The sequence below is a fragment of the Bactrocera neohumeralis genome, chromosome 4, assembly GCF_024586455.1.
Source record: "Bactrocera neohumeralis isolate Rockhampton chromosome 4, APGP_CSIRO_Bneo_wtdbg2-racon-allhic-juicebox.fasta_v2, whole genome shotgun sequence".
Classification (NCBI taxonomy): Eukaryota; Metazoa; Arthropoda; class Insecta; order Diptera; family Tephritidae; genus Bactrocera; species Bactrocera neohumeralis.
The window spans coordinates 78,925,476-78,951,393 of NC_065921.1; the positions used below are offsets into that span (position 1 = coordinate 78,925,476).

A 25,918-nucleotide genomic window follows, 5' to 3' on the forward strand; every position below is an offset into this window, starting at 1 on the left:
CAATTCCGAACCAATTTTCTTCCCTTTCTAGCTATTCAACCACCACTTACCGATATAGCATACGCGCTCCCGTCCAGTACAGCCAATTCTTCTCAAAACGTTCACCGTCATCGCCTTCAAAAACCTAAGTGAATATACAGAATTCATTGAAATTAAATATTTTATACACTTGAGTGCAAAAAATTATGCAAAGCAATATTAACTCTACGCTGTCTTCTTCAATGTCTAGTACATGCTGATATCAACCCTTTATTAGTTATTTAAAATTCCATTTTCACTCTAGATACAGGAAGAGCACACTATTGAGTATACCCTGCAGGACTGCTTTCACTTAAAGGCTGTTTCGCGAAATCTTTTATTTTGGGAAATTTTCACAATATGATGTTTCAACCCTCTATGGAGAGAGTCATTTTCATATTCTCTAAAGAGTTATATGAAGAGAGAGAGAGAGAGGAAAACTAAATTAAAAGCGAGAAGTTCAAAGCGGCGACAGTTTGTTTGCTAAATTTGGTCCGGGAACTTCTGAATATGGTAAATTTTCTTAGCATGAAGTTTCAATCTTAGTGTGAGGATCATTTTCCCATTTTCTAAAGGGTTATATGAAGATATTTAAAATTTTGGAGACCTTTGCCTGGTAGATTTCATAATCCTATTACTGAGTATATTATTTTGCAGAGTTCCATCTTTAGGAAGTGGAAGTGAAAGAGTCTCCTTGAATTATTGAGCCGTAATAGTATAGATTGCTATATTTCTACCAGTTAATGGAACCGAGTAGTATAATATATGGTTCCGAATAAGTACGGCTAAATAGAATATCCTAAAAATTGAGAAAGAACTCTCACCAATAAAGAAGAATGTCTAAAAATGAAGCAGAGAGAAGTTGAATGCATAAAAAGTTAAACAGTTTGAGATAACTGCTCCCTCTTGACCTTTGAAACATGAAGTTGATTCAGAAAGCAAAATAAAATTACCAAAAAGATGTGTTCCCAGCATTAAATACTACTTTGAGGTTCGTAGATTAAACAAAACACTTTGACGTAGAAAATTTCTTTTGAGTTGCCATTATCGTCTCCAATCTTTTCCTGCAGGGTTGCTTCACTGATAGTGCTTTGACAGCTAACTCTTATAAATATTTAACTAGACTCAAGCACGTTAAATAGCTAGTTACATTTATAGATATATATAGGTAGATATAACGGTATATGCATACCTTAAACACGCTGATTATGTAGCCTGTTGCTGGCGTCTGTGTCTTCTTGAAGCTACCACTTTCATTGGGTGCCAATACCAATGGCGGACGGCAAATGGCAGCCACTTCGCTGTACAAGTCCAAGGTATGAGCGGCAGTATATCTAGATGCATAGGGAAAAATAATGAAATATGAAATATAGAAACTGTCTGAAAGTATTATTGTAGGTGTGGGTAACAATGAGAAGATTATATGTAAACAGTCATTGGAAAAAATGGATTACAACTAAGTCACAAGTGGAACACAATGAGCTTTTGTTACAATGCCAATAATGATGGATTATTTTTAACAAGGTACATACATACATATATACCTATCTATAGATAGATAAAGTTGATAAGGGTAACGAAAATGTCAATAAATAGTTCTGCCATAATTTCTTAATATTTGAAGAAGTAACAGTTAGGTTAGGTTGGAGGTAATGCTCTGCAAGTAACCGGAGTCTCTCTAAGTTGATTTTTAAACTGTCGCTGATAGGTTATAAAACACAGGGAGCGACAATTTAGTGCGAGTTTTTCACAAAGTGCCAGATCCAAACCTCTGAACCAAGCTCGCGAAACTACTATCGAGTCGTTAGCGATGTGTGTGGCTTGGTATTGTCCCGATGGGACACAAATCCTCCTCCATTGGCCAAAGCTGGGTTCAGACGTTCTAATTCGATAGTCCATATCCGTTCCTCAAGCAGGCAGTGGGTAGAATTTGTCCGCGGTAATGTCTGCCTGACGTAAGAGAATTCAATATACACTATGTCTGTTATTTGGCTTGCCTCGAAATTTCAGCATAGCCTTGTTGGAAATAGTTGTCATAGGCTTTGAATGAGATTCCTTCTAATGAAAAGACATTTGAAGTTCAAGCGCCAAAAGTCACCAGTTTAATGGGTGGTCAACTGGTAGAAGCAAAACCTACGAGGTCTGATCGGAGACTGAAATCTGGTACCACGGTGAACAGTTAGACCTAGTAGTTTGCTCCAATCTTTTCATAGGGTTTGGCCCTTTGGGGAAATTCATGGTAGCTGTGGTTTAAACCTAAAGGTAGGTAGAATTGAAAATTCAGTTCAGTGTGGAGTCGCACTGCGGGCGGGTGCCGGACCCACAGCACGGCAGAGGCTTTAAGTCGGCCTCAAACCCGACCAAGGTGGAAAAGGTGTCTCTTTTAAAGACCGTGGACCACGTTTACACCAGCCCGTTAGGATCGGTTTTGGTTGAACTTGTCGTTTGTGAGGGATTTTTGAAGAGGACGCTCAGAGCGACTAAAATATTTTGTCGGAGCTTTTCCATAGCAAAAGTCGGTCCAAGGACTTATCGATGCATGCAACCAATACTACAAAAATCTTTTAAAAAATCTTTAGTGATAATACACTGCTCTACTCACTACATCAAGTCGACCGCGAATACACAAGAGAATTGAAAACTGAAGGTGCTGAAGATCATCTTCCTGGTATCGGTATAACAGAAGAGCAAAGGCCACTCTTAACAACTTAATGAATGGGTGCGAGCTTTACAAAATGGCTTATGATGACAAGGATCTCTAAACTACAATCCCTTAATACTCACTTTAGTGATTTCGGCTCGAATTTCGATAGTGATGAGACGCGTATGCCCGAGTAAAAGTGCGATGGATCCGTTTGTGTAGTATTGATTAAATAGTACGATATAAATGGAAAATCCGCTGTAAGCAAATTAAAACAAATTTTTTTCACTATTCTACACTTTACACTTCAATGGTCAACTTACCATTCTTCTCCATATTGGCCAGTAGCATGCCACCCACCGCCGTATTCGCCTGCTGCACCTCGGAGACGAGCTCGGCCGCAACGGCGCGTTGTTTCAACAATGGATGTGACAGCGGTGACTCCAGCATTGGATCAATCGGTTCCAAAGGACTCATCAAATGTACGAGTATGCATAATTTCGGATCGGAGACCTCTAGTATGCTGAGTGGGCTATTGGTTTTACCATCAGCTGAGGGGGCGGGTAGCTGCAAGAGATTTGCTGACTTTATCACTGTAACTGTATACTTATTCGCACCTCACTTACCGGTATGCCGGCTGGCAAAAAACGATCGACACTGTGTACCGGTATAATAAAGCAATCGCGATCCAGCGCTGACAATGAAATCGGTTCCGAGCGCACTGCAGCCGATGTGCCGGCCGCATTGTCGTAACCAACTGGAAAAATTTGTTTGTTGACAAATTATTGTTTGTTTTTGTAAATATTTTAATTAGTTTAAGAGTAGCAAAAAAATTTAATACAAAAATTTTGGTTACTTAGCACAAAGCTTTATGAAGCTTTTAGTTGTAAGTTTGACAAAGCTTTGTCAGTTCTTTTCAGATTTAATAGCTTTTTAAATTAAATTCAACGCAGTAGTATAAAAAGCTTTCACTGTTAAAGGACTTACACATATGATTTATGAGCTGATAAGCTGCTTTGAGCTTTTTAAGCTACTGCTGGTGCTTTTACTGTTTTAAAAACTTTGTTGGTTAGTATTATTTTGACTACAAAAGACAGACTTTGAGCTTTAAGTAGTATTTAGAAGTTAGGAAGTATACTCTCGAGAGCTTTTAGAGGTGTTTTTAATATATTCTTGCGCTAACAATTATTTAACAGCAGTATATGCATATTTATTTTTGTTTACTTAATATCAAATTTAATCGAAAGCTTTTAATATATTTATCGGAATTCCGCCGAGCTTTCAAATAGGTTAAAAAAGCTCAGAAAAAATTAAGTTTCGAGTTTCAGAAATAGCTTTCGATCAGGTTAAAAAGCTGAATTGAAAATAAATTTCAGTTCTAAAAAAGCTTTTGATTAGGTTAAAAAAGCTCTGACAAAATTAATTTTTGAGTTTCAAAAATAGCTTTCGATCAGGTTAAAAAGCAGAATTGAAAATAAATTTCAGTTTCCAAAAAAGCTTTTGAACAGTTTATAAAAGCTCAAATGAAATTAATTTTCAGTTTCAGCAATGAGCTTTCAATATTTTTTAGTTAATATAATAATAATTTTAGTTAATTAATTGCAATCATTTTTTCAGCTAATTTTTGCAGCACAGGGGAAACATGAAACCAAAATGTACCGTTAAGAAGCTTCGAAATCGTTATAGTTTTAATAAAATTGTTTTCTATAAGCAATAAATCGACAAAACAACACATCGCAGAATCACCGACCGTTAACCACATTAACAAAAACATTATTATATATAGATGCTTCCGTTATGAAAGCACAAGGACACGAAGCTTTACGAAAAAAGCACAATTCAGCATTAAAATAGTTCATACACAACTTCAAAGTCAAACTTCGCGGAAAGAAATAAGTTCAAGGTCACTTTATGTATTATGCGAAATTTACAAAAACAACTTTAGTGCTTAAGGAAATAGAATTTCTCTTAAATGTACTTTTATTGGCCATTGTTCCCCTGTGTGTAATATTTTACGCTAAAATCTGCTTCTCCAGCTTTCAAGGCAATGTTAGACAATGGGTGAGGAAGGGTAGTGATTGGAGTAAGGATGGGTGGCAGGTTGTAGGAGTTGTGATGGAAATAGAGGTTTGTCTATTTGTTTAAAGAATAGGCGCTATAACACATATTAATACAATTTTTCAAATATTTTTTTTAATTTTTTTTTCGCTAAAGAATTAGTTTTGCAGCAATGGCTTTTGGTAGATTGATTTATTAACGACAAAATATGTACTTAAATTACGATTTTTTTAAATTTAATTTGCATTTTACTTTTATTTTCGTTATGATTATTATTTTTGTTGTTGTTGTGTGTGTGTTTTTTTTTTAATTTTGTCAGTCGTATTAGAGAGGAAACGGAAATTCAAACCTTGCCTGGCAGCTTGAAAACGCGCCGTTGTTGTTGCTGCTGCATTCGATAGTACCGTAGCAACCTGACCATTCCGTATTCTAACACTATTATTCCATCTTAATAGAGATATGGACGGCTTGCGATCGACTAGGGGCTGCGGTGTGTCCACTTCATATGGCTGAGGTGGAAGTGAAAGTGACGTTGTGGTGGTCGATAACGGTGTGCACGCACCCGATAAGGCAGTGCACCTTTCTGCAATGAGTTCTGTTGATTTAAAGGATGTTTTTTGTTGTTTGCATTTACTGAATTTTGTTTTTTTGTTTGGTGTTTTTTGTGTACTTTTTATTTTTAGTACGTGTATGTTTGTAAGTATGTGGTTAAGTAATGCCTTTAACTTACTCAAGTGTAAAAACTACATAGGCGTGTGTGTTTGTGTTAGTTAATTAATTACAAGAACCGTGTATAATTTATTTACAATAAATGCCTACGATTAGCTTAATTAAGTCGATTAGCTTTACTGAGTCAATATCCTAATTGAGTCCGTTATTTTCATTGACTCAATTATGTTATTTGACGGGATTAACTTTACGGAGTCAATAGTTTAATTGAGTAAATTTTCTTAATTGAGTCAATTAGCTTAATTGAATCAGTTATCTTAATTGACTCATTTACCTTATTATCTTTACGAAGTCAATATTTAAATTGAGTCAGTTACCTTAATTGATTCAATTAGCTTAATTGAGTCACTTAACTTAATTTATTCAATTAACTTAATTGAGTTACTTAACTTAATTGATTCAATTAACTTGATTAAGTCAATTGTCCTAATTATGTAAGGTTCTTTCTCCTTGATTAAATTAGCTTAATTGATTCAATTATAATTATTCAAATGCATATGTATATAAATATTCAGACAATTTTCTAATTGAGTGATTAAGCGCCTGTCCATAATGCTTATTAGATCACCAGATGGCTTATAACCAGACCCAAAATGGTCTCATATAATGAGAAGAAGTCTGAATTAAAATAGTGTAAAAACTACATACTCGTAGCCAAGAAATTTGTCTTTTTAAATTAATTACAAAGAACCGTGCATAATTGGTTCAGTAACTTAATTCAGGCATTATGCCTTGAATCAATTAGCTTAGTCGAATCACTGAATCTTATTTCAGTGACCTTACATTAATTCATTGACCTTACATTCAAATTCATCAACTCAGTGAAGCTAATTGACTCAATTAAGTTTAATGACTGAATTAAGTGTAGGTTTTTGCTTTAAATCAGTGTTTATATAATTAAATAAATTTACTTAATTGAGTCAATTAGCTTAATTAACTCAATTATAAATTTTCCTCATAAATATTCATACAATAAATATTAAAAGGCTTTCAAAGTGCCTATTCAGACCTTCATGGTCTTATGAAATGATTTTAATAAATTAAAATGGTAATTAACTCAAGTATAAATTTTCCTTCTCATATATATTCCGACAGTTGACTTGAAATCAGACTTTGAATGGTCTTATGAAATGATTTAAAAAAAATTGAAATGGTTTATACAATAAAATTTACCTGAAAAGGAGTTTAAATGAAGAGAAAATTATGTCGAGCTATAATTTAATATATTACATATTTTCGAACTCTTAAGAGGCATATAACTCTCTGTCCAGCACTACTTTCTAAGCTTGAAAAACTTGACAAAATTTTTTCATAATCAGTTTTCTCTACTCTTTCAATGTGTTCCTGATCAAAATGAGTAGGTAAGAAGAAAAGTCTATTGTGAACCGAACACTTTTTGGTTGAATGTGGGAAAGTAAGGCACAGATTCCTCAAAAGTTTACATTTTATTTTAGTTTTCTTTCTGATTATTGGATCGAAGTTTAACCTCAACAATTTTCCTCCTCAGTCGGATTACCTTAGGCTATCAAATGAACTATTAGATTTGGTTATACTGGCTGACTATCGCGCTATACACAGACCAACTGGTCCTTCATAATGCCAGGTGGAGGTTCAGTTTAATTTGAGGTGAAAAGTTCGTCAAGGACGTCAACGTTTTTTGCGAAGTTTAAAAGCGACTTGATATCTACGTTTGAAACTTTGTCCAGTCCTTTGAACTCCAAATCTCCTAGATATTTGAGTCGAGTTCTAGATGGTGCTGGGCAAAACCAAAGGAGGTGCTCCAGCGTCTTTAAATTAAAGGTAAACGTACTATTATGACGTTATTCTAAGGTCCGATTAAAGGAATATAGATTTATTAAAGTCATAAATTATTTAAGGTTATGGTAATCAATTCTAACTCACTACCCCTTTTTCTCTGGGAATTACTGATCATATTGCAGGGACTTTCATTTATGGCTGAAGACAGGAACATTTTTTTATATTTTCAATACCACTCAGGCTCTCGGAGGTTCGCACATTTAATATAACTCGATTTTATTTCGTTTCTTATTTTAGAGATGTAAACTGATACTGTCGCTATCTATGATTGTTTCTTCTATTCTTCCTATAGAAGTTCAACTGGCTAAAGCTTCGTCTGGAGACCTCAGACATGATGCTGGTACCACGGATAGAAGGAAATGCTTTTCTTATAGTGACAGAAAACTAATTTTGAGATATACCACCGAGTTGATAGGCCTTAGCATCGAGTGATAATGATCAGGACGATTTGTTTTCTTCATTTCAACCTAAAATCTATATTCGGTTAGCTTTCGGCTTACCCTAATTTATAACTAATAAAAACCATTTTTATAAAAGACTTACGGATTAGTATAGCTACTATGCGTTTATATGCAAAATGTTAATTTTTTGAGCATTAAATGAGAATGCTTGACACACATAGAGGATGGAAAATAAAAAAAAAACGAAAAATAAAATATTATGAAAACGGTGCAATTTAGCGACGCGCGCGCGAACCCAAACCACTACGGGTGCGTCAGTGTGTGAGTCGAGTTAATTGTGCCGTGTGAACGATTGGAAAACATTGTTTTGATCAAAAGGTGTTGACACGTTTGCCGAATCATTAATTTGGAAAAATTCGAAATTTTGGAAAATTGTTAAAATTTTTTTTTTTTTTTGATATTTAACGATTTTTATGAATTTTGTGTTTCTATACTTGGTTTTTGATTTTCAATTATTTAGTGTTTATTTTTGTTGTAATTTGAAAACAAGCGACTTATTGCAGAATGGTGCAGCTAACAACAACATTTATGCATACGCCTACCTTCCCCCACATCCATGCCAGGGCGACTGGGTGCAAAGAATAAATGCGTCCGATAATGGATCTCCTCCTGTTGTGCGCCCATGTCGCGTGAGCGTTTCGTGCGATTAGCCTTCGGTTGCAGCTTACTGCCGCCGCCACCGGACTTACCACCTCCACCTTCGCGAAAATGCTTGCGAAACATTAAATTCATTTTGAGTGCTTTTGTTGTTCTTGTATTTTTGTATTTTTTTGTTGTTGTACTTTTTGTTTTTGTATTTTTGTATTGATGTTTTTGTATTTTTTGTTGTTGTACTTTTTGTTTTTGTTTTTGTATTTTTGTTGTTGTTTTTTTGTTTTTAATATACCAAGTATTATATGTGTTTGTTGGTGTTTTTGTAAATGCACTGTGGCTGTAATTGCCTATGTGTGACGTGGCGTATGAGCAACCTAAGTTTGTATACTTAATATTTTCGGTGCGTACTGTTGCTGTTGTTGTTTATTTACGGCAATAATATAGTTGTTGTAATTGTTGTTGTTTTTATGTTTAGCTGTTGTTGCCGTTCACGGACAATTTGTCAGTTTTGTAAACACTGCAGCTTTTGGGTGTGTTTGTTGTTGTTATTGTTGAATTATAACAAAAGTTAACGATAAATGCAAATATGTTGACTGTATATCATTACTTTTATTGTTAATTTACTTAAAATTACATTTCATTGTATTTTTTAAATGAATATGGCAACCCTAATCAGTCAAATTCCGTTTAACGCAAAATTCTACCAAATTAAGCCGACAAAATCCTCAAATAATAGCAGCCAATTAAATTTCACACAAATGCTGCTCATTTTCTATAGTCCCAACAACAATGGCGGCGACCGAAAATTGCCCACAGCGTCAAATTCGCATTGCAGCAACTCTGCGCGCTAACTGTTGCCAGCAAATATGCACGTGGCGAAGAGTAAAAGTGGACAAGTTGCGGACAGGGAACGAGAGGGCGGCACGGGGACCAAAAGCAGCTTGATGCATGGCGCAAAACTTTACGTGCACGCTTGGGAAAAGTAAATAAAAAACCAAAGCGCGCATATTGTGAACCGTGAACTGTCTGACAGACTATATACAACAACAACAGCGTAGTAAAAGTACACACAAAAGACCGGCAAGTGGGCGCACTAGGCACCATTAATCACAAGCGCGGCAAACGCACGCTCAAACCACACAAATTTACGATAAAATAGCAGCGCTCCCAGCACTACTTGATTTTCACTCCCACTTGCCACTCGTAAACTCACTCTCACGGCGCTTTTACTCAGCCGTACTTTTATGCATTCATTTAGTAGCCCATCCGCTCACTTTCCATTCACTCACTGCCACTCAGAAACACTCTCCCCAACTAACACTCAGTATCACACTCTCTCACTTCCACTCAGAATCATTCTCCCTCACTCCCACTCATAATCACACTCCCTCACTCCCACTCCGACTCACCCACATACTCACTCTCACTCACTCAAACTCACCTCTACTCACTTGCTCTCATACTCACACTCAATTACAATCAATATTTAGCCCGCGGCGGATATAGCAAATTTCCGCTTTAACGGTAATGTTAGAGAGGAAATAACAAATTGGCACATTTGAGCGGCGTCGGCGGTGCGCCTGCAGTCACGCAATCTTAGCACGCGTGTATATTTGCGATAAATTACTGCTTGCGTCTGTTCACCCCGCAATTATACACTGTTATTTGTTTCTAATTGGTTTTTTGTTTCTCCCCAGCTACTTCAATTCCTACCTATACTCAATTTTAACATGGTTTTTTCATGAGACTAGTGTTGCCACTCGAGATTTATATCTAATGTTATGTTTTTAGTAACGTAACGCAATCCATTTTAATTACTAGCAACATGTAAATGTTGGTTCACCGCCCGGAAAGCGGTGTGAAAGTCTAGCAAACGCCCACAAGTGTCTATTCACATAAACACCCTGTAGGAAAAATGCATCGCAATAAATTTTTTTCGTTTCAGCAAACAAAAAACCACTTTAAACAGAGTGAGTTAACTATTTATGGAGTATTCGGTATTATTATAGCTACAAAAATAGCTAGGGTAGGAGCAAGCAATTTTTGACAATCACTAAAAAAGTCTTCGAAATATATTTCGGTATTGATCCAATTATCATCCGACTTAAGTATATGTTTTTTGCACGGGTTCAGGACTGACTTAGAGCAAAGACTTCATCTCTTCTTCTTCTTTATTGGCGTAGACACCGCGCCTGTCGTTCTTTCTTTTCGCTTTTTGGTGCCAATTGGAGATTCTGACATTGTTGTTGCTGTTAATACTGGTTCTAAGATAGACGAAATCATCTACGACTTCGATGTTCGGAGGATGGAGTCATGTGTATAAGTTCACGCAAGTGAGGAAAGTTCTCTGATTGCCATACACTCGGGAGTGACCAGAAATTATTATTTTGCATATGGCTCAAGTAGCTCGCGTCTTCCAGTCTTAGAACAAGTATCCTCCGGGTAGCCAAAGAACATACGTTTGAAGGCGAGCTAAAGTGAGAAGGCTACCCGCCGCGTAAAAAACGCCCCTAATAAAAAGGAAACAACAGCCTCGAATAACGACGCCCCTTTTGATGACGACCATGTCAAATGCATTAAGGATTACGGTTTAAGGGCATGACCTGGAATGTGTGATCAATTAATTGAGATGGTGCCGCTGCCCAGCAGGTTGACGTCCTCGTAAAAGTAAACGCTGACATCACCGCCGTCCAATAAGTACGATGGACAGGACAAGAACTGAGGCGAGGTCTATTTGGCATTTACTATAGTGGCTATATACAAGAGCGCAAATTCGGTGTGGGCTTTATGGTGGGAAAGAGACTCCGTCGCCGAGTACTATCACTCCCTCCAGTGGATGAACGTCTAGTCACAATCCGCATGCATGCCTTCTATGGAGCGCACCTATGAGAGCTGCTCTCGCCACGAGGTCAAAATTGTACGACTTTAACGACTTTAGGGTGAGCAAAGAAGGTATCTTGGGTACAACAGTCGGTAAATTCAGCCTCCAAAATGAAACATCCCCAAATGAGTTGAGGCTGATCGACTACGCCTTGGCTCGAAATTTGGTTATCTGAAGTACTACATTCCAGCATAGGAAAATTCAGCAATCTACTTGACTATCTAGGGATCGAAAAGCTACCAACCAGACCGATCATATTGTGATAGACGGAAGACACGTCTCCAGTGTTTTAGACGTGCGTACGCTACAAGGTCCTAATATCAACTCGGACCGCTATCTTGTTGCAGCCAAAATACGCACCCGCCACTGTGCGGCAAAAAACGGGCATCAATAAACACTAGGAAGGTTAGACGTCGAGAATCTAAAATCACAACAAAAATACTAACGATTTTCTACTCGACTTGGCCTTCTGCTCTCTAAGGGTAATTGTCTACTCAGTTCGTAGTAGCACCTCGAGACTGACCTTGTTGTTGATGTTAATGCTGGTTCCAAGATAAACGAAAAATTCATATATTGGGCGACTTGTTTATGAAGCATTAAGAATTATTAACCAAAAAATTATGAAACGCACTCAAAAATCGCTTAAACCCGGCTTTAAATCGGTAAATCATTACCTCAACCAAGCTTCTAGCAAATTTCATACTGTCCGGAGAAAGTTAGTAGCTTTCGAACTTTCGAGTGATTCAAAATTAGCTACTTCAACTCAACAATATAGTATGATAGTTGATTCAATATATAATAGTATAATTTACTACCAACTTTTCCTAAACCTTTTACCTTCTCAGTGCAAAATAATTCCTACAGGGTTTGTACCCAAGTGCATACACATATATGCATTGACGAGCGCAAACAGTTTCAGACCAAAAAAGGCCGGTGGTGGTGTGTATTTCAATCAGTTGTTGGTGCTTATCAACAAGTAAACAAAGAATACCATGATTTATGCAGATCAAGGCTTTTGTAGTATTGAAATTGGGTTTTGCGGTTTTGTGGCGCATAAAAAAATTTATGAAAGACGCTGACAACGGAAAAAGAAGCGTGTCACAATTTTGATTTATGCACTTGAGCTTAAAGGATTGAAACCATAAAATATTTCGTGGTTGCAGTTTATTGAATTTTTCTTTATTCACGCAATGTTTTTGAGGCTTTTTTGACCATGAAAATCTAATTTAGCGCCTATCGATAGACACACAATAACACAGAGCATATTTCTGGCATGAAAAGCTGTTGATACTTATTTCAAGGAAGTCATACAAAGTCGGCTTAAAACATAAAAAACTCTCTTTTTGTGGTACAATATCGCAGTTAGTAATAAAATCCCAACCTTAAAACTAAGTATAAAGTTTTCTGAGCATCATACCCTTGGGAGTAGCCAGCTCACGACTTCCGGTCTTAGACCAAGTAACTTTTGGGTTGCCAAAAAATACCCATTTTGATTTCCGAACGATTTTCTACTCGACTTGCGCTCTTGCTCTCTAACAGCACTCATCAGCAACTCGGTAGAAGGGAACTGTTGGACGGCATTTCAAGCTCCTTACGTACAGCTGCAAACGAAACCATTGGTTTTCGGAAAAGGCAAAAAGACAACTCCTCCACAACACGTGCGATATGAGATAGACACCGAGAGTAGAAGAGGGAAGACGTTATAACTAAATGCTGACTGACTTTTTCCACAGAATTTTAAGAAGTCTACGCGGATGAACACTACTTCCAACAAGATGATGCGCCGGCTCATCTTTCACATCTAAACATGGACACATTGCTTGCAAAGTTGGACGACTCGTTAATTCCGAGAAATGGACCAGTCAAATGGCCGCCAAGATCCTGCGATTTAACGCTTCTAGATTATTTTCTCTAGAGGCATATTATAGTACATCAAAGATCTACGCTAATCAACCAGCAACGTTCGAGGTGCTTGAAGATAACATTCAACGCACTATAGCCGAAATGCTGCACCGAATCAATGAAAATTTGCGTAACCTGGAGGAATTGCATATGCGGAGCATGGTAGACCTTTGGCTTACGACAGTTTGTCCAAAGCATTGAAATATTCTGGATAACAAAAAAAAAAACAAAAAACATAACTAATTTTGACCAACTGTGAGCCTCTATTTCACTTTAACATCACGTCGTTCTTGTCGCTAGACGCCATACATACACATATGTATGTATATTTGCACTGTAGTTTTTATACGCACGAATTTGTGGTACCAAATACGTCAGTAATCTATATATAGTCTGCTAATTAAAATTTTAACAACTTAGCGAACTTTTAAATGCAGTCAAAACATTGAGGTGTTTGAGTTCCAATTTCTTACTTTCGAAAAATATTCCACTAACAATAACAAATGAAGCAAAAGCGTCAAGAAAAACAAATTGAAAACAAAAACAAATAACATACAATACAAATATATATGTACAAAATAAAACCGATTTAAATATATATATACTCTGATACATACATATGTATATACTACAAATGCGTATGAAAAATTGTATAAAAATGAAAATGGCACTTGAAAATCGCATTGCGACCAAAATAGAAATGCCAACGCGTTGGAACGTTGCAAAAGCAAATTAGTGTATATACTTTGTTTGTATTAAAATAATATATAAAATACATTTTTAATACAAAGAAGGTGTATTTTATAATTTGAAGAAGTAAGTTGAAAAAACAATTAATTATTTAAAAAAAAAAAAATTACGCTTTTGTGGCATATTCTAGTCTATGAGCTATTTAGTTTACTTTTTTTTTACAAAAAAGCTAGATATAGCGGGATCTCTGAAACAAATTGACTATATTTATGAACATATGCTAATTCAGCAAAATTCCGAGCCAATCGATTAAAACATTTTCAAGATAGAGTGAGAAATAGTTGATAGTTAGCCTCCTCAACATCGCTTATAAGGAAACACAGGAAATTCAACAACTGACCACATATATTCATCATGCGCTAAATCTTGTAAAAAAACTGAAAAAAGACGATCGACACATATCACCTCTTCGTCGATTTCAAAGCTGCTTTTGACAAAAGGAACTGGCTCTATGCCACTGTGTTTGAATTTGGTACCCCCGAAAAATTAATACGGCTGTGCAAGCTTGCTCAACGTCTGCTTACACCAAAAGCTCGGTCAGGATCGGGAAGGACCTCTCCAAGCAGTTCGGGACCAAACAAGGTTTCAGACAAGTCGCCTCCCTATCGTGCGACATCTTCAATCTGCTGAGCTGAATATAGAAGGTACAGCTGCTGGCGCAGCCGATGATATTGTTATTGTCATTTGCCTCAACAACCGCGCCGTTAGTTCTGCTTTCTCTATACTGGATAAGGAAGGAAAGCAAATGGGTCTGGTTGTGAACGAGGGCAAGACAAAATATCTCCTGTCATCAAACAAACAGTCGTCACACTCGTGACTTGGCTACCACCTCGCTGTTGAGAGTCATAATTTCGAAGTCGTAGATAATTTCGACTATCTTAGAACCAGAATTAACACCAACAACAATGTCAGCCTCAATATCCAATGCAGAATAACTTTTTTTCCAGAGAAAGTTTCTGCGGAAGATTTATGGTCACGGACAAAGGCTCCAGCTTATACGTAAGGAGACGAACTATTAGGCAACGCAAACCGTTTTAACTGCCGACTGACGGAAAGAAGCTCGAAAAAAACAAGCTAGGGGAACTCTATATATAATATATCAGAGTAAGAGTTAAAAATGTGAACCAAAGACGAAAACTGGCCGTAAATTACCTCGTACCACGCAGTAAAAAAGAGATATGGACACATACTCTCCTGCCCCCGAAAAATTCGAGTCAATAGAAGACGAACCTGATGCTGACTCCAAAATCGTAAGTATTCTACACGTCCAGGTAGAATAGAAACCGACACGAAATCGATTCATATTGGTACATCTTGGAAACCTTGCCCTGAAGTAATGCGAAAGAGATTCCGAGGGAAGAAAAAAATGGATGATAAAAGAGGGTGATGTTTTAGTGTGAACACCACTCAACCTCTATATGGTTCGAAGGCATTTTGAACCCTCCTTACGACCAAAATAAAAATTCTCTGAATAGAAAAAAAGTCTAATACCAGAAGATATATATGTATATACCTAAATGATCAGCGTGATGAGCAGAATCGATTTAGCCATGTTCGTTTGTCTGTATATATGCAAATTAGCGTTTCAGTTTTTGAGATATCCATCTGGAATTTTGCACACATTCTTTTCTCCACAAGAAGCTTCTCAGTTTTCGGAATCGCCGATATCGGACGACTATAGCATATAGCTGCCATACAAACTGAATGATTCGTATCAAGCGCTTGTATGGGAAACTCTTTCATTTAGCGAGATATCTTAACGAAATTTGTCATGGATTATAGCCTAAGACAGTGATACAATCTGTGAAGAATTGGTTGTGATCGGCTCACTATAGCATATAGCTGCCATACAAACTTAATGATTCGTATCAAGCGCTTGTATGGGGAACTCTTTCATTCGACGAGATATCTTCACGAAATTTGGCATGGATTATAGCCTAAGACAGTGATACAATCTGTGAAGAATTGGTTGTGATCGACTCACTATAGCATATAGCTGCCATACAAACTGAACGACTCGAATCAAGTGCTTGCATGGGAAACTCTTTCATTTAGCGAGATATCTCTACGAAATTTGGCGTGAATTATTGTCAAAGAAAACTCTGCTATATGTAAATATATTGTTCGAATCGGATTACTATTGCATATAGTTTTCATATAAACCGACCGATAAAAATAAAATTCTTCTAATGAAAACTTTTTTATTTGACAATATATCTTCACTACATTCAACACAAATTATTATTCAAGGCAAGGCTACAATTTCCGAACATATCATTCAGATTGGACTACTATAGCATATAGCTGCCATACAACCTGAATGATCCGAATAAAGTGCTTGTGTGGGGAACTCTTTCATTCGGCGAGATATCTTCACGAAATTTGGCATGGATTATTGCCAAAGGAAACTCTGCTATCTGTGAATATATTTAATCTAAAATTATTTATTTAATTTTATTTTGGTTTAAAGACATAATTTAATAATTATTTTTTATAAATTTTCCTTTGTATAGAACTCACAATTTTTTATTACATACACATTCAGCACATAAGTACATATCTAAATGAATTTGAAAATCTTAATATTTTGATTGCTTGTTAATTTGTATATTATTGTGTCTAAATATATCTCATGCAAATTATTGATGCTATTTTTGTTGTTGTTTTCTGTTGTTGTTTTTGTTTTTTTTTTAATGACTTAACAAACACAGATCATATACATACAGAGAGATAGTTATACATAAATCAAATTTCGTTCAATATCAAACAGGCGGACGGATGTGGAAGGCGTTGGATAAGAGCAGTCAATAGTCAAATCTCAACTACAGTGCTAAACTAATGGGATTTGTTGTTGCAACTTAGTGTTTTTTTCGCCGTTTCTCGTTTATTACTATGCCACACGCGAAGAATCGTCGACATTTATGCAATTATCTGCTTGTATAGTTGTTGCTGTTAATGAATTTTATTTCCGTATTAAGCAATTAAACGCTATTTTTAACACTTGCAAACACATTTATGCAGATTTATAACTTGTTTTCCCAAAAGTCACATAAATTTGCCAAACGTCACTTGAAATTCTGCACTCATGCATACACAACACACACTGAATTCACTAGTTTCGCTAAATTTTTTCACAACACTTCCGCAGCATACACAGTAACTAAATCAAGCGAAGAATCATTAAAACAATTGTGCCCAGCGCACAGCGCACAGCACACACCAACCGCGTATGTATATATGTATGTGTGTATACGCACGAGGAACGAGTGAAAATGTCGCGCGTCACCGACTTTGTCAAAGGTCTGCCATTGACACTCGCGTGCGTGCGCCTTGAAATTCTATTTTATAAATACACGTCTGCCTGTACACTTGTGTCCGCTACGGCTGGTCGTTCGTATGAAATGCCCAAACGAGCGATGGCTTGTAAACGAAAGATCATTCGAAAATCTGGCTAAATTCTGCGAAGTGGCGCGCAAGGCACTTGGCATGCAACTGTCACAGCTGATCGTGGCTGCTTTTGAGTGTGGACAAATGCGAGACGCTGTAGCTGTATTAACGAAGCTGATCGGAGAGGCGAAAGAGAGACAGAGACTTTTTATTTTATATTTTTCGTTTTTTTTACTTGATTTTTTTTGTTGTTGCTTTTTAAGTAAGTGAGTGTTTTTTGTATGAGGCAAACCAAATGTTTGTAGCAATGCTCAAAGTATAATAACTCACTACATAAATTTGAGTGAAACGTTACTCATACGTCATGTACGTCTATTGAAAGTCGCTTCACTATGGCGAAAGTTTGTCACGAAGTTGGTAGAAACCAAAAGAAAGCGATGGAGACTCTTTAAAGTAGATATGTAAATCATCAGCGTGTTGAGCTGAATGGATTTAGAAAGGTCCGTCTGTACGTGCGTCTATATATAAGCGCACTAGTTCCTCATTTTTTGAGATATCGATCTGAAATTCTCAACACATCCTTTTCCCCAAGAAATTGATTATTTGTCGGAATCGCCGATATTGAGCTATTATAGGCATAAAGCTGCCATACAAACTGTTCGATCAAAGTCAAGGCATTGAATGGAAACATATTTTTATTTAACGGGATATCTTTACAAAATTTGATGTAGAATATTACCTAAAGAAACATTATAATATCTGAACATTTTTTAAATATATTATTGCCATATAAACTGTCCCTTTGTATTTGATATGTTATCATCACCAAAATTGTCATGGATTATTATCTAAGGTAGGGCCACAATCTCCGAAGATATTATTGAAATCGGTTTCAAGACTGGACCATACTCTTCGAGAACCCCCAGAGGTAATCAAGTGACCAGCACCAGGAGATGGTCAACTCGATGACGATGGATCGGTACGTTTCAAATAGCAATTACCCTTCTCAAGAACAACAAAGCAGCGGGGGCCGATGGATTGCTGGCCGAGCTATTCAAACCCGGCGGCGTAATACTGATAAGAACTTCTTCATCAGCATCTTTGCGGAATTTGGTCGGACGAAAGCTTGCCGGACGATTGGAATTTATGTTTGCTCTACCCAATCCACAAAAAGGGATACACCACAATCTGTGCGAACTACCGTGAGGTAAGCCTCCTCAACATCTCATATAAGGTTCTATCGACCATACTGTGTGAAAAAATAAAGCCCACCGTCAGCAAACTAATTGGACCTTATCAGTGTGGCTTTAGACCTGGAAGATCAACAACCAGACCAGATATTCACCATGCGCCAAGTCTTGGAAAAGACACGTGAAAATAGGATCGACACACACCAACTCTTCGTCGATTTCAAAGCTGCTTTTGACAGCACGAAAAGGAGCTGCCTCTAGGGCTCGATATATGAATTTGGTATCCCCGCAAAACTAATACGGCTGTGTAAACTGATGTTGAGTAACACAAAAAGCTCAGTCAGGATCGGGAAGGACCTCTCCGAGCCGTTCGATACCAAACGAGATTTCAGACCAGGCGACTCCTTATGGTTCGACTTTTTCAATCTGCCCTTGGAGAAAATGATTTGAGCTGCAGAACTAAACAAAGAAGGTACCATCTTCCATAAGAGTGGCCTCACGAACCACGCCTTTAGTTTTGCTTTGTCCAGACTGGGTAGAGAAGCGAAGCCCATAAGTCCGGTAGTGAACGATGGCTCTTACGTCACTGTTGACTTCGAAGTCGTAAATAATTTAATCTCTCTTGAAACCAGCATTAACACCTACAACAACGTCAGCTTCGAAATCCAAAGGAAAATAATTCTTTCCAACAGGTGCTCCTTCGGACTGAGTAGACAATTGAGAAGTAAAGTCCTCTCTCGACGAACAAAGACCAAACTCTACAAGTCACTTATCATCTCCGTCCTGTTATAGGGTGCAAAGGCATGGACGTGGACAACATCTGATGAGTAGGCGCTTCGAGTTTTCGGAAGAAAAGTTCTGCGTAAGATTTATGGTCCTTTGCGCATTGGCAACGGCGAGTACGATGGTGACAGCAAACGACGTTTTCGATGGAGGCGAAATTATTAAAATTTACTACCGAAATTCGGAGTCAGTGACCTCAACTTTAAGAGCGCTACGTCCAATTTATGGTCATCATAATCGTCCTGTCAGATAAACAATTGAGCATCTAGTAGAAAAATTTGAATCTGCAGTTGCAGTACAAAATATTCTCGTGCCAATGAGACAAGGAAGTGCCCGTAGTGTCGAGAATATTGCCGCCGCTAGCGCATAAATTGAGGAGGATCCAAATCAGTCTCTCGCACGTCGTTCTCAAGCATTGGGCATCTCTGTGACGTTTTTGCAGCGAATTTCGCGAAAAGATCTTGGCTTACATCCTTACAAGATCAAATTGACGCAAGAAGCTGAAGCCGCTTGAGCACCAGAATCGTCGTATGTTCGTGAATTGGGCTGAGCAGCAACTTGAAAATGCCGGATCATTTTCACAGAAAAATCAACTTCAGCGACGACGCTCATATCTGACTGAATGGCTTCGTCAATAAGCAAAATATGCCTTATTGGTCAGGCATGCACTTCACGAGTCCGCATTACCCCGAAGAAATTACGGTTTAGTGCAGTTTATGGGCATACGACGTCACTGGGCCGTACTTCTTCCGTTTCTTCCATGGTAATCAAGGCCGGCATGTAATTGTGAATGGGAATCGCTACCATTCAATGCCGAATACTTTGGCCCAAATTGGATGATATGGACTAGTACAATATGTGGTTTCAACAGGATGTAGGGCCATCAGCGAACGACACAATCGATAAATTGAAAACCAGGTTTGGTGAACGTGTTATCTCATGAAATGGTTAATTTGCCGTCTAGGTCGTGCGATTTGAAGCCGTTATACTATTTCCTGTGGCGCTTCGTCAAGTCTATGATCTATGCCAACAAGTCAGCCATGATTGATGAATGTCGTACGAATATCGAACGAAAAGTTACAGCAGTATCGACCGATTTGTGCTTGAAAACCGTTGAGAATTGGGTTCAGCGTCTGGACTACTACAAGCGTGCCCCTGAAGGCCATAAAAAAAAACTCGAGTTCCATACATAATCGTATCGAAAGTACTTTCACAGGAATAAAGAATTTCATTGATATCCAACTCATTTTGTTTTCTTTAAAATTTTTTTAAATTGTTCTGATCGGACCACTATAGCTGTGTGAAGCCAAGAAACAAAGAAAGAACTAAGCTGATGATGATTTTTGAAAGTCGATCTAAAGGAATTTCTACTCAAAAATCCCACTTTCTGCCCATTCCGAAATGACCGTCAAATACGAGATCATATGCTGAGTGGATTGGTTGAGGAAAGGCGAGGGATTTTAGTCTCATACTGCTTCTAAAAATATAATCATAAATAAGCTAATCAATTTATTGTTATTTGTTTACTATTTGAACTTCATTTTAATTGCCACTTTCTCATTTGTTTTACTTTAATGACAACTAAAAGTCGTCGACTGCATTTATTTACCGTTACTATCGTCATATGCTTTTTATTATCTTCTTGTTTCAGCAGCGTCAATACTCATAGTGAACTCACGCAAACACACACACCCACACACGTGGAAAGTTTCATGCACTTGCTAAGTTACGCCGCCAGTTCGTGTATTCGTTTGTTTACCTTTAGTTTTTAAGGTCGCCTGCAGAAGACAAGGACATCGATTTAACGTAAGTAAATAAAAATCAACACAAACACACGCACACTGACACATTTGCATGGAAATTAGCGTTTCAGTGCAGATGTGCACATTCACATATGCTGCCTGGTACAAACGCCTGAAAGTATGCCGCTCATTTCAATTGCTATCTGTTTGCTTAGGCGCCGCGCTGTTCGGAGAGCGGCAAGGGCAGGGTTGTCATGCATAAACATTTGCCACTTAAATTGGAATGCTTTGCCGGCGAAATGTTAATTGAGTGTTTCACTAATGTAAATTTGTTGTTTGATTTTGTATCTTGGCTTGTTTATTTTCATTCATTATTTATAGAAAGAAGTTCTTTATCTTTAGTTAGTATAAATTTTACGTACTTATTTTGCATCATCGGTTGGCAATTATAAAATTAGTATTTTTTTGTAGTTTGAAACCTAACTGGTAGCAAAAATAGCTTTTAAATTCATTAAATTTCAGCTTCCATATGAAATTTATATCGAAGTAGGTTACGCATACGCCATGTCATACTCAATAGTTGCAGTGTCATACTGATTGAGGTGTCATATTGACAGAAATCAGGCTTAAATAGAGAACGTTTTTAGTAGAACTGTCAGATTTTGGTAAAATGTCTTCACAGGTATATTCTTTCTAGCACAAAAAGGTTAAAAAAGTTATTTTTTTTTTCATTTTGGTCAGTTAGTTTGTATGACAGCTATATGCTATAGTTGTCCCACCTTAACGATTTCTTCGGAAATTATAGCATTTTTTTGGGTTATAAGACGTGCCAAATTTTGTGAAGATAACTTGTCAAATAAAAGTTTTTCATACAAACATTTGATTTGCACCGCTCAATTTGTATGGCAGCTATATGCTATAGTTGTCCGATCCAAAAGATTTCTTTGGAGATTGTAGCGTTGTCTTGGATAATAATCTATACCGAATTTCATGAAGATATATTTGCAAATAAAAAAGTTTTCCATGCAAGGACTTGAAATTGATTGGTCAATTTATATGGCAGCTATATGCTATAGTGGTCCGATCCTCACAATTTATACAGAGATTATAGCCTTGTCTTGAACAATACTCTGTGCGGAATTTCGTGAATATTATTTCATAAATAAAAAAAGTTTTTTAACGAGCACTAGATTTTGATCGGCAGTTTGTATGACAGCTATATGCTATAGTGATCCGATATCGGCGGTTCCGAGGAATAAGTAGCTTCTTGGGGAGAAAAGGACGTGTAGAAAATTTCAGAACTATATTTTAACAACCTCGCATATATCGCCTCAGATCATCACGCTGTTAATTTACTATATATATGTATGGTACGTATATAGTATAATGTTATGAACTTCGTGGCAAACTTAATATGTTATACCCAGGAGGATAATGAAGCGAATACCACCCTTTCAACTCCGAGCGATAAAGTTCTGAGTCTAAGCTCTCGACAACTAAGCTGAAAACTCTGAGATCGTATTAAATAATTTCCGATTTCCGCAAAGTGGCTACGAAAAGATTTAGATCTTCAATCATATTTACTAAAAAGTATCTGCCATCCAATATAGCACTGATTTTTTTATGTTTCCACAAAAGCTATAGAAATAGCTGAAAATATCTTTGAAATTGACCAATATTATGCTGTTTGGTCCATATTTGCCGCAAAAAGCCTCAATCCAACTATCTATTTAGCTAGCCAGGCGCTTACTTTGAAGTTCTCAATAAAGATGTGTAATAAAATCCTTGTTTTTTTTCCAGTCCGGTTCAAATTTGATCAGATGTTATAGCCTTTGAAAAGCCTCAATCCTACTATCTATTTAGCTAGTCAGGCGCTTACTTTGAAGTTCTCAATAAAGATGTGTATTAAAATCCTTGTTTTTTTTCCAGTCCGGTTCAAATTTGATCAGATGTTATAAGAGGGTCAGAATGGTGTTAGTGCCAAATAAGCTGTTTAGTAGAGTTTGCTGTTCAATAAGAGATCGGTAATTGTGAAGTATCATGCTGCAACACGTCTTTCTGAGCAAGTCTGTCATCTGAGTGAGTCTGTCAGCAACTACTTGTACAACACAGTGCCTGGTAGAAAATGTAAGATTGAGCGGAAAATCAGACCTTCAACGAGCCGTTCCTATGTGATCTATTAAAATGAATTCAAATTTATTTCTGATCAAAATTCTCCATCCAGTGATTTTAGTTCAAGTCCCTCAAAATGTCTGTCCTCGCATATTTCCAACCTTTTTTGAGCCCAACTCGTTTGGCATTCGTCATAAAAGCCCATCCAATTACACACTCATATATTTTTACTATCTCAAAAGCAATATAATACAAAAGTCAGTCTATAAATCATTCATCAGCATCATAAAAATAACAACAACATCATCATCATAATGCTGCCAAGCTCAAATAACAGAAGCCGCTTTTTCGGCAATTTGCTTTGCCTTTACGAACCAAACAGCCATTAAAAGGTTGCTAAAGTAGCAGAAGAAGAAAAAAAAGCAAATGAGAGTAAAGCAAAAAAATCATTGCAACAAAATGTGTCCTTGCAACGAGAATTTATTCAATTTCCCACAGAATGTCAGGTGACTCTTACAATTTATATTGCAAGCTTTGGTGGTGGGTCCGTTGTAAACTTTGAGTGAGGTCTACAAAATTATTTCGTCACATTGTTGCTATTTGCGCTAACAAGCAGCGCCACATACACAAGCAAACAAACAATTTTCATAAAATGCATATTTGTTGTTGTGATTAAATCTCTGCTCCCGCTGCTGCGGTGCGCCGCCGAGCACACAATAAATTCCGGTGCAAATATTTAATCATATGATAATAAAATTTTATACTTATGCCAATGTGTGGAAATATATGCGCAAGTGTTTATAGAGCGCTATTTTGTTTATTAGCGGGATCCCGATGGAACGTACTACATTTTTTCGGGATATTAAATTAAGCACTTTTTACACTCCGCTTTTGAAATTTCGATTTGAAATTTTGCACACGTCATTTTCTCTACAAGAACCTGCTTATTTATCAAAATCGCCGATATCGGCTCATTATAGCATATAGCTGTCATATAAACTGACCGATCAAAATCAAGTTTTTCTACGAAAAACTTTTTTATTTGAAAAGATATCTTCACGAAATTTGGCACAGATTATTATTCAAGGCAAGACAATAATCTCTGAATATATAGCCCAGATCGGATCACTTTAACATATAGCTGCCATACAAACTGACCGATCAAAATCAAGTTTTTCTATGAAAAACTTTTTTATTTGACAAGATCTCATCATGAAATTTGGCATGAATTAAATTTCAAGACAACGCTACAATATCCAAATGTTTAGTTCAGATCGGACTACTGTAGCATATAGCTGCCATACAAACTGACCGGCCAAACTCAGGTTTTTCTATGAACAATTTTTTTATATGACAAGATATCTTCACAAAATTTGGCACAGATTATTTTCTAAGACAACCCTACAATATCTGTATATATAGTTCAGATCGGATCACTATAACATATAGCTGCTATACAAACGGATCGGTCAGAAAAAGGTCCTTGTACGGAAAACTTTCTTAGTTGAGACAATATCTTCCCGAAATTCGGCTCGACTTAATATCCAAGACAAAGCTACAATCTCCGAAAATAGTTTTCAAATCGGACCACTATAACATATAGCTGCCATACAAATCGGCCGTTCAAAATCGAGATAAAGTTATTTTTATACCCATTTATGCCATAAGAAATCCCCTCGTGAAGGGTACAGTAACATATATTATTAAGAAACATAATTTAACCGAAAAATCTAAGAAAATAATAAAAAGTATATATGAAAATCAACCATCCAATAAAAAGTCAACATCTTATAAGTAATCCCGCGGTCTCGGTATCCGTTGTACGTTATAAATTACACTGCTTTTTGCATACCTTTAGTATCTGCAAATTTCTGGTTTGACACACATACGCATGCAAACATCATATAATACATTTTTATTACCCATAAAGGAAGCACTTGCTGATTTATGTGAATGTGTTATTAATGAGGCCGCAATATTTGCAATGCAGGCAATTGCTGGCAAACAGAGAGCAGCATAAATATGAATAATTGTACATATGTACATATATATGGGATAAAATGTCCAAATAAGCATGAGTACATGTGTTTATATTGTGCTTAAATTATTGACAACACATTCTTTATTTGTGACAGATAACAGTTTAATACAAAATAACATAAATATACGCTTTTGTAGATATAATGTGTTTATGGATTGTTGGTAAATATGCCTAGCACATTTATTTACAACACTTCGAAACAATTGTTGTTGTTTTTATATGAACAAAATTTAATTGAAACAAAGCTATATGTCTGCGCACTTTGCTTTTTGTATTTTAAGGCAATAAAACTGCATTTTTATCGCTGTGCTGTAGTTGGGCATACATGCACGTCCATACATTATGAGTAAATAAGAGTGTAAGGGCTACATAAGTATACAAGTACATATATATGTGTATATTTGTATGTGTGTAAGTAAAATTTAATACATCTTGCCGAATTTTGGCATATCGGAAGAGATAAATATAGATATTAAACTAAATCACAACATAAGTTTGTAGTATATTTTAGCTTTATAAGGTTACTCATACGCCCCATGGCACCGTTAATACGAGTAACGCGTCTACGTTAATTTCTATGCAATATATCTATTCTATTTATTGCTTTAAGTAATAAATAAAAATTTTTCCTTATGAAATTTCATTAGCTCTTTAGAGATAAGTTTCTATGTCATAAAATAGTTTTTTATGTAAAATTCTATGCGTAAATTGCTCTGCTTTCTCAACATTTGTAGCGTTAATTGGGAAAATTTCTTTATTGCGCAAATACTGATGGATTTCAACATAGAACCGTTTTTCAAATGTAATAGGT

General features: G+C 36.6%; 1 protein-coding gene across 4 annotated transcripts in view; it reads right to left on the bottom strand.

The window, feature by feature from the left end:
- The window catches only part of LOC126756776 (spondin-1-like), an 80,975-nt gene that overhangs the window by 45,350 nt on the left and 9,707 nt on the right, over window positions 1–25,918 (bottom strand). Inside the window, exons 1-7 of one of the 4 annotated variants that reach the window (XM_050470147.1) lie at window positions 8,268–9,628; window positions 5,067–5,300; window positions 3,286–3,416; window positions 2,983–3,226; window positions 2,803–2,917; window positions 1,211–1,352; window positions 51–124 (exon numbers count right to left, since the gene is read on the bottom strand). The exons of 1 other annotated variant lie outside the window; for it this stretch is intronic. In XM_050470147.1, the coding sequence (XP_050326104.1) occupies window positions 51–124; window positions 1,211–1,352; window positions 2,803–2,917; window positions 2,983–3,226; window positions 3,286–3,416; window positions 5,067–5,300; window positions 8,268–8,457 (1,130 nt within the window). In that variant the 5' untranslated portion in view covers window positions 8,458–9,628. Of the gene's footprint in view, window positions 1–50; window positions 125–1,210; window positions 1,353–2,802; window positions 2,918–2,982; window positions 3,227–3,285; window positions 3,417–5,066; window positions 5,301–8,267; window positions 9,629–25,918 lie in introns of those variants that run through there. 2 more of the 4 variants (XM_050470150.1, XM_050470148.1) reach the window with 2 other exon arrangements.